Source organism: Echinops telfairi, unplaced genomic scaffold (genome assembly GCF_000313985.2).
Source record: "Echinops telfairi isolate 266 unplaced genomic scaffold, ASM31398v2 ScPeMD7_443;HRSCAF=831, whole genome shotgun sequence".
Classification (NCBI taxonomy): Eukaryota; Metazoa; Chordata; class Mammalia; order Afrosoricida; family Tenrecidae; genus Echinops; species Echinops telfairi.
The window spans coordinates 2679205-2688683 of NW_022104341.1; the positions used below are offsets into that span (position 1 = coordinate 2679205).

At 53.9% G+C, this 9479-nt stretch overlaps 1 protein-coding gene across 1 annotated transcript; it reads right to left on the minus strand.

The window, feature by feature from the left end:
* Nucleotides 1-1193: 1193 nt before the first annotated feature.
* On the minus strand, nucleotides 1194-9204 carry TAFA3 (TAFA chemokine like family member 3). The gene is made up of 6 exons (XM_004699169.2): nucleotides 9123-9204; nucleotides 7781-7883; nucleotides 6598-6713; nucleotides 5773-5922; nucleotides 4333-4457; nucleotides 1194-2973 (listed from the first exon to the last, which is right to left on the minus strand). Exons 3-6 carry the CDS (start codon nucleotides 6710-6712, stop codon nucleotides 2962-2964), a joined length of 402 nt encoding a protein of 133 aa, XP_004699226.1. The 5' UTR covers nucleotide 6713; nucleotides 7781-7883; nucleotides 9123-9204; the 3' UTR covers nucleotides 1194-2961.
* Nucleotides 9205-9479: the final 275 nt, after the last annotated feature.

Below are 9479 nucleotides of genomic sequence, written 5' to 3' on the forward strand. Positions count from 1 at the left end.
TCCACCAGACCCTCCAGTGTAAGACTCCCCTGGACACATCAAAGACACCCCTTAAAGCCCACCCGATAAATATAAAAATACCTAAGGAGCAAGCAGATGGGAGTGTTTGAGGGTTTTTAAAAATTGAGCATATTCCAGCATGTGCTAAAAGAACATAGGTCTTCTCTCTGGATGGGGATGGAGGAGGTCGTCAGAGCTGGGTTTGGGCCCAGGCAGGGACTGGCAGTGGCTGGTGGTTTGGGTTAATCATTGGCTGGTAGTGGTTGATCGGTCAGGAAGGGGAAGAGTCTGTTTGGCATCATGCCCACTCTCTCAGGCTCACTCTCCTGCTCAGAGCCCAGAGGCCTGGGGGTGTAGTGTAGCAGAGGGGCAAGAGGCTGGGGCCCTCTCTCTCCTTCCTTAACACCACCTCCAGGCTGGGAAAGGAGTGGAGCAGCCTGGATTCTGGTCTCCAGGAGAGAAGCAGCTCCTTGTCAGACTCTGAAAGAGCGCTAGCATTTGTAACCTAAATAATTCACTCACCAATCTCTCAAGGAACACTAGAAGAAAAACAAAACTCGATCCAGCCCTCCTGCTCACGGTTCTTACTGTACAAAGAGCAGGTCAGGAAGCTGGGAGTGCGCCCTCCCCCCTTCCCACCCCAGCCCAAGCTACAGAGAGAGTCCATCTTCAAAGGTACACCAGGTTGGCGAACTTCTGAGCAGAGTCCTGAAGCTGAGAATAGTGTGTGAAATCAAAAATAAAACAAAGCAGGTAAATAAACTCTGGTGCATACATACAATGGAAGATTTTGCAGCACTTCAAAACAATGATGAAAGAGTCAAATAGCACAGAACATGGAGCTATTTGGCGAACACTATGCTGAGCAAAGGAGCCCTTTGCTGGTGTAGTGGTTACAAGATGGGCTGCGATCCGAAAAGTCAGGAGTTCAAAACCATCAGCCACTTCTTGAGAGAAAGACGGGACTTTCTACATCCACAAACAGTTCCCATCTTAGAAACTAAGAGAGAGGGCAGCGCTATCCTGTCCTGTAGGGTCACAATAAGTCGGCATTGACTCGATGGCAGTGAGTTTGGTTTTAATTTTTTGGTATGCTCACCAAAGTTCGTCAGTCTCATAAAGACAAATACTTCATGAAACCACTATTTTAAAAGAAAAACACAAACACAAGAAAAGGGGGTTTCACACCCAAACAAGCAGACATTGAAGGCTACGGGGCAGCTGGAAGTGGAGGAGGGAGCGGTAGACGTGGGGGACGAAGAAGAAAAGGCTGGAAAGACAAAAAAGAATAAATGGACACAGCAAACCAGCAACAACAAAACAAAGAATACGTGATCGCATTTATGTGGTCGGCAGTGCTTAAACCATTTACTCTCTGCATCTTTCCCAGACATTTGCCAAACTCCTAATCCATTCCCCAGCCCCGATGGAGACTGTGAGAAAATTTTGACCAACTCCTTCCCACCCCCCTGATCCCTGAACACGCTATCCGCAGAGACCCACCTGTATTTAGCCTGCCAACCTGGGCTTACAGTCTAGGGAGAAAACAGCATCACTGTTCACCCCATTACCAGAAAAGAAATAAAAACAAGATAAACTTGAGGTGAGGAGGGGGCAATATCAACTGGCCTTGGCTTTACTGAATGGGGAGGTGGGGGAAGGAGGGTGAGCAGAGCCCCCGCATGTTATCCGCATCATCTTCTCCGGGGGTCAGAATTCAGTGTCTTCTGAGCCACTCTACCAGCACCCCTGTTCCCAAGGGCCCCACTCCTGTCCCTGAAGTCCTGGAGATTCCAACAATCACGGAGGCTGCCATTCACCAAGTAACCCATGCCCCTGAGACCCGGAAGCCTGAGTGTTTTCTCCACGCCACTGAGAGTGTCAGTCTGGCAATGCCAAGCCCCTTCGATGGCAGAGTGCCTATCTCCCACCCCTACTGCCCAGCAGGAACCTTTGAAGGGGGAGACCCACAGCCTTAAAGCCGCCTGGACTCTTTGGGAGCCAGCGTCACAACAGTCACTGCCAAAGGACCCTGGAAGAGGTGGCCCAGGCCCGGCGTGGGGTTGACAGCTGGGATTGCCCTAGCTGCCCCTGGATTGAGTGGCCCCTGACGGTCATGAGCCAGGCACCCACAAATCAGGTAAGCCTCACCACTGTTTGGAATTGTCTGGGCTGAGGCAGAGTGGACAGGAGGGGTAGGATATTTCAGATGAGAGGACAGAGACTGTTGAATATTCTAGCTTTCCTGAGGGAAAACAAAACAGGCAAAAACATTGACGCTGTTCAGCTAGGACGATGTGTTCTTCGTGTACCGGAGACAGCCACGTGGAAGGCCCAGGTTTGGTTCTCAACAGCCAGAGTGGAAGTTGTGTTAAAGACTTGAGGACCCACGGGTGAGACCTTGGGAAGGTCACCCCATGTCTCTGGCGCTGAGATTCCTCATCTGTTAAAACAAGTAATTTTGTTAAACAAAATTTAACTTTGTTAAAACAAGTAAACAAAAACCTGAGGTGCTTGGACAAGGATGATTTTGAGGCCCTGTCTATCCAGCGCCCAACGGACAGTGTCCACCAAGTGACACCTCTGCAGAAGCTTGAGTGAGCCGCTGTTTGGCTTCATGTTTGCCTTTCTTCCTCACGTCAGTCCATCCCTCCAAATGAGACAGGCCTGGTCTGGCAGCAACCAGGAGATCTGTCCTTCAATGTGTCAGGAGCTGGCACAAATCCTCAGAAGTGTTCAGCACGTGGCTAGGAACATATGTGATCAGAGATCCATCCACACTTGCTGAGCAGCTGGATGGAACTTTTCCTGGAAGGAGTGATGCTGAATGTGGTGGTGGTGGTGGTGGTGGTGGGGGTGTTCGGGTCAATGAGGCCTCGTGTTTGCTGAAGGATCCGGAACAGTACTCTTGAGTCCAGGGCTCAGATGAGCCTGTCTTGTCCAGGCCATGGCCCCCAAATGCTATCGAGTGACCTACGGAGCAAGTGATGAGAGAAGGTTAGTGCAGGGAAGGTCTATCCCATCCCAGCATGCCGGAGGCTCCCCAGGATCAAACAGGCCACGGAGAGGTCAATGTTGCCAAGCCCTGACCTCTAAACAGTCCAGACTGGCCCAGGGACTCAGGCACACAGAAATCAGGTAAGCCTCACCACAGTTGGCTTCAACGTAACCAGTTGCTGTGGAGTTCATTCCAACCCCATGTGCGTCAGAAGAGAACAGTGCTCCACAGAAGGTTTAACGGCTGAGTTTGGGGAAGTCGATCTCCATCCAGGTCTTTCTTCCAAAGTGCTTCTGGGTGGACTCGAGCCATCAAATGTTGGGTTATCGGCCAAGCCTATGGAGTGCGCCAACCAGGGACCCTGGCTTCAGAGCAGCTGCTCACATTTGTAAGCACAGTGATGCACGAGCCTCTACAGGCTGCAAACTCAAACCTACAAAACGGTGACAAATGCCACCGAGTCTACGATGGGCCTCACTCTCTTCTAGTGTTAAATCGACTTAAGAATGGCTGTCCCACCCCCCACCCACCTTGCTGTTTGGATATCAGAAGCTCCACTTTATCCCCAACCAAACTGGTTCTCCTTGGGTTTTTCTGCTCCCTGAAACTGGCTGCTCTCTTCAGAAACGGAAAGGCTGTGTTTCCTTCTCAACTTGATTTGTTTACTGGGTTGCTCTGTGTGTGTGTGTGTGTGTGTGTGTGTGTGTGTGTGTTGCTTGGCAGGAGGGCAAGAAGGCCAAGCTCTGTCTTGCCATGCAATGCCACTCATCTGCATACATGGTGATGACAATGGTGCGACTGATTAATGGTGACACAACGTGGGACTGCTAACGAGTTTGGTACAATTTTAATTACCCCTTGTTCTGTTGGGGGGACAGCAAACTGCATCCTCTCAGGCGCTGTCACAGCAGAGCATTCTGACTTAGAGGAAGGCATCTAACAGCTGCAGGCACTTATAACAGTAGGGCTTGGCAGGGATGGGCGGGCACAGTGCATCCAGGAAGAAGTTGGGATTCTCCTCTGAATTATCTGGATAATTCTCTCAATTCTCCGCTTTGTTCACATAGACCTGACATTTTCTGCAGGCAAACCCACTGCAGGCAACGAGGAGGGAATGAAGGTGTGCAGCGTGTCAAGCCCTGGGTGCCTAATTCCAAAGTCCGCTAGGACAGACCCGGCAGCCCTGTCCGTGGCTGTGCCCTCATGATCTGCAGATCTCACCTTGGGTCATGGACATGGACATCCGACACCCCCAGCATTCCTGTGCTTCCTTTCCCACCCCAGGGGAAGGTGGAGGGGAAGGCAGAGCGTGGGGTGGAAAGGCATGTCCATACCTTGGTGGTCTTCACTTTGTGTCCACTGCTGCAGCTCCACCCCGACAGGTCCGGGAGCACCTTACACTCCTCCCCCGGCAGGCAGGGCTCCATCTGGCACCACCACTTCTGCAGGACAACGGAGGCTGTGGGGGCAGGAGCAGGGAGGGCAGCCCTAAGCTCTCTGGGAGGACAAGTGTGCAGTCAAGAGTGGACTGGGGACAAAGTGTGTTTCTACATGTCTCTGGCTCTGAACCCTGTATTTCCATGGACGCCAGGGCTTCCAGGAGAGGCAGCTCTCTGCCTGAACCCTGAGGACACAATCATATCAACTTTAATCCCACAGAGTTCCCACATATCACTACAGATGGTTTGGACTGAAGGCAGGGACACAAACCCAAACCAGACAACAAAACACACTGCCTATGGGTCGATGCGGACTCACAGTGACCCTGTAGGGCCAGGTAGAGGTGCCCCTGTGGATTTCCCAGACTGGAACTGTTGAGTGAAATCGAAAGCCTGGTCTTTCTCCCGCAGAGCTGCTGGCAGCTGCAACTTCGGCCCTTGCAGGTCACCCCATCACCACTATGCCACCAGGGCTCCTCCGAGGCAGGGAAGTTGGCGCTGCACCAACCCTAGAAGAGAGCTCCCATGTCCTCAGTCTAGAAGGAACCCTGGTGGCATAGTGGGGTATGTGCTGGGCAGTTAACGGCAAGGTCAACCATTGGAAACCACTGTTGGACTCCTCTCTCTGGGGGAAGAAAGACAAGGCTGTCTACTTCCATGAAGAGTTACAGTCTCAGAAACCCACAGGGGCAGTTCCATTCGGCCCCACAGGGCCACTAAGAGTCAGAATCCACAGGATGGCAGTGGAGTTTGGTTTGGAGGTTTCCATCAGTACAGCAGCACAATCTTCCACATGCCCTTAGGGGTGTGTGTGTGTGTGTGTGTGTGTGTGTGTGTGTGTGTCTGGGAGCCGTTTGAAGGGCTCCCCAAACCTAAGTGCAGGAGTGGGCACATGTATAACAGGAGTATGAGAAAGTGAGTGTGTGCAAGGCTGTGGGGAAGAGGTGGGGTGCAGCAGGTGTGAGTGCTCCATGTGGGTCCTGGGCAGGGAAAGAGTAGTAAAGATGTGGCCATGAGGCTGAGAGGAAGGGCTGGACCAGGCAGCTTGGGAAAGGCGCCGCCAGGGAAGAGGGGTCAGGAGGCTTGAGGTGAGAGTGGGAGGGCATGTTTGAGACTATCCCAGTGACAGAACGGACAGGTGGGAAGGCGCGCAGGTCCCGGGAGCCGTCCCTATCTATAAAGTGAGATGGCGACATCTGCCCTGCCTGACCCTGAGACGATCCTGACAGCTCTGGGAGCCTCATGACACTGTATCTCCAACAGATGGAGAGGCCTCACAGACCTTAGATCTCCCCGATCAGGGGCTCCCCGCCCCGGGGCTGGTCTCTCACTCACCGTCCACACAGGATGGCTTGGTCCGTGTGGTGCCGGCCACCTGGCCGGTCGAGCAGGAGCATTTGACAGTCTGCGAGCGCTCCTCGATGCGGTTCCGGTTACAGCAGCGGTGCGCAGCGATCACCTCGCAGGTGCCCTGCTTCACAAGGCCTGAGGGGCCAGCACAAGCTGGGGTGTTGGGCCCACCCAGCCCTGCTCCCCTCCCACCCACAGGGCCCATGCTTGGCGGAAGGATCTTGGGCCCAAGTTTCGCTCCATGCTTGGCGGAAGGATCTTGAAGGGGAGGAGGCAGAGGAAGAAATCTTCATAGAGCTTCTTCACAGTGCCTCTGCCATTCCTGCCTGCCTTCCTCCTCAGGGAGGCCCCACTCATCATCCCTCTGGCTCCTAGGGGTGCCTTTGGCACAGAAAACATGGCGTCGACAACAACCTTCCCCACCCTAGCCTACTCAGGGTGAGGGCAAGGGCCCCGGAGGCTTACAGTGCATGGAGAGGATCATCCGCTTACACAGGATTTAGCCATCCGGGAAGGAAAACTCCAGAATTAGGACAGGAGGCTAAGCATAAACCCCACCACCACCACCCACCCAGGGCCCGCCGCCCTGCAGAACTCCCGCCAGGCTGGAAGGAAAGGTAGTCTCTCCCAGCCAGGAAAGCTGAGGGTTCCCTGGATGATGAACACAGGAGCCAGAAGCCTTAGTATGTATGGAATGGACAGCTCCTGGGGGACAGGGGGACCTGCCTGCTGTGGAAGCGGGTCAGTGGGGCTTTTAGCTCTGCAGGTATTCTTGGAAACTCCTTCCCAGGCCCTGCACCTGCCCCTAACCTGTGGGAGTTGGCGGCTGCAAGGAAGCCGAGGCCAGGTGGGTCCACAGCCAGGCCAGACAAAGTGCCAGCAGCCAGCCACCGGAGTCCCCGTTCCGGGCAGCCCTGCCACTCATCCTGTGGAGAGAAAAGGCACACCCCTTGCTCCACTTCTGCAGGAGCCCCTTCCCCCACCCCAGCCCCAATGCCCAAACCACCCTCCCCCTCCTTTGTGTCCTGTGCTCTGGGAGCCCTGAAGGGTTCAAGGCACAGCCTCAGGTAGCCTTCAGCCTGGCACAAACTCCCTGGAGAAGTCATGAGTGCTACAGGGAGGAGGAAGGCAGCAGGAAGGGGGAGGTCGTCCCTGCAGGGGAAGTCAGGGAAGGCTTCCTGGGCGAGGTGAAATTGAAGACAGAACTTAAAGGATGCTCTAGCTGTGGTCCCACTGGGACTGTGGGATGGGAGGAATAATAATAATGCCCACCTATTGGCCCAGACACTTCACACACAGAATCTTGAAACCTTCAGGACAGCCCTGGAAAGATTACTGGAATCGACTTTGCAGATTCAAAACGTAACCCGAGCACTCTAAGAGACCATCAGTGAGGGGCTGGCTGACTACACTATGGGGCAGGTAGAGAAAAGCAGGCCCATCAGCTGTACACATAAACAGGGGTAGGGAGGGGGGCACCTTATGAGGGCATGCCCGCAGTAGTCTCCAGTGACAATCCACTACTACCCGGAAAAAATAGAGTAGGATGGCATGTGTGAAATGCTAACATCTATATCCTGGGGAGGGCTTATACATACTGCTTGGATATGAGTACACTAGTTCTGGAAAGATGTACAACAACAACAACAAACTAGTAGCGTTGGTTACCTCCAAGAAGGGGAATTGTGTGATTGGGAGATAGAAGTCAAAGGTAAACTCATTTTATCCCTAGTCCTTTTTAAATTTGGAACCATGGGAGTGTATGCGCTTTTCAACTTTAATTTAAAATTTTTTAATTTTAAACTTTTAATTTTAAAAAGGAGAAAGTTTAAAATTTTAATTTTAAACTTTTAATTTTAAAAAGGAGAAAGAGAATGAGGCTAACAGAAGTCAAATAACATGTCCAAAGTCACCAAATGCCAGGCTTCAGCTGCTCCCTTGGATATGAATCTCTAGTCCCCCAACCCCCAACTTCAACTGTCTCCCCACTCACCTCTTGTGGAAAGCTTTGGCTTCTGTTTGTCCACCCACTGGTCTCAGTCAGACTCACTCTCCCTGATCCAGTGAAAGGGTTATTGGGGGATGGCCCTCTGGCTCTGTCAAGGGTGAAGGAGGGCAGTGGAAGGACACTGAAGAAGCTGTTCCTCACAGGGTCCTGGGAATCCCCTGGTGTCCCTGGGTGGTGACCTGAGAAGAGTGGCCAGAGGGAGTGTCCCTGTCCCAGGAGTAAAGTTGTACCGGAGTGAGGCTGGGCCTGTGTAAGAATCAACACTGACATTTCTCTGCTCTCTGGAAGGGAGCTGAGCACCAGAGAAGGGCTCTGGGGTAAATCAGGGCCCACCTGGAAAGGATTCTTGCAGTATCCCTGCATCTTTCTCACCTCTACCTTCTAGTCCTTCATACTTTCCTTCTGGATTCGCAGGGAGCTAGCTCAACTGTGCCACACACACCCTCATTTTCACTCTAGAAGGTGTGAGGGAGGGAGGTGCTCAGAGGAAGGAGAGGGGGCCCCGGAGGCTACAGGTCCCAACAGCATCTCTATTTCTCCCTAAAGACTCTTTCTCTCTCAACCTCCAAAGGGAGAAGAAACTGGAACAGGTAGGAGGGTGGAGCCCCAGAAATACAGAGGGCTGTCTCCTACCTCCCAGGACAGAGCTGGACCAGGTTATGGAGGCGAAGAGGAGAGGTGGTCATCCTAATTCAGGACTGGGTTGCTGCCCAAAGAGAGGTTCCTAAAGAGAGGTTCCTGTCTTTCCGAGGGGCTATCTCTTCCCCTCGCCCCCATCATGAACCTGCCTTTCGATCCTTACAAATGTAGCTTTGTCTTCTCTGAGATCAATCCCATGCTCTTTCTCTCTGAGCTGCTATACCAACTCCTAGCCCAGTTCAATTCTCCTATGCCTTCAGTGAGCCTAGAGACCCCAAATAGCTCAGGGAAGAGGGGGCCATTTGGACCAATTTCCCCAGATTTTATTTCTTTCCTCTGAGAGCTAGGGAAAGAAGCTTCTGGGATCTGTTCTTGGGCTGGCACGCAGTCAGTGTCTACCCCTCCAGCCTCAGTGTCCCAGCCTTTCCTCCCAGCGCTGCAGAATGAGCAGTCTGCACACTGGTATGAAGTTGAGGATGTGAAGGATGAGAACCTTCAACTCCCTCCCTCCCTCCCCAACACCACCATTCCCGGCCGGTGCCCATTCCTCCTTCCAATCCCGATGCCCTCGCTCCCAAGAGTGCCCACTGATTCCACTGCGAGGCTGCGTCTCCCCTTGCTCTGAGCCCAGGAGCAAGACTTCGAAAGGCGTGCTAGCCGGGGGTCCCCGGCTTCCCGGTCCCCTTACCAAGTTGCTGCGTTCCCGGGACTGCGCGGCTCGGCTCTGCCTGCCGTCCCCGCACGGGGGACTCCGCTCCGGGCAGGGAGAGGCTCCAGCCCGCCCCCGCCGGCTCTGCAGAGCTCAGCCGGTTCCTCCGAGGCTCTCGGTGCCAGGCCGGGGAGCCCTCGCGTCCAGCAGCCCCGCGCGGCGTCGCCACCTCCTCGGGGACAGCGCGGGCACCGCGCAAAACGCTCGGCGGGTCGGCGGGCACAGCCAGGTGCAGCGGCCCCTGGCGGCTGCGGGTAAACAGGGGAGGAAGGACGCCCGGTGCCCGCAGATGCCGACCGCGTGGACATCTCATCTTGTCTAGACTGGAGTAGCTCA

Excerpts from the sequence above, each read along its gene's own strand:
- TAFA3 (XM_004699169.2), bottom strand. The coding sequence starts at position 6,712 with ATGAGTGGCAGGGCTGCCCGGAACGGGGACTCCGGTGGCTGGCTGCTG. Across the intron at positions 5,923-6,597 it reads GCAGCCGCCAACTCCCACAG|GCCTTGTGAAGCAGGGCACC; the intron begins GTTAGGGGCAGG and ends CTGGCCCCTCAG. Across the intron at positions 4,458-5,772 it reads CAAGCCATCCTGTGTGGACG|CCTCCGTTGTCCTGCAGAAG; the intron begins GTGAGTGAGAGA and ends CTGCCCCCACAG.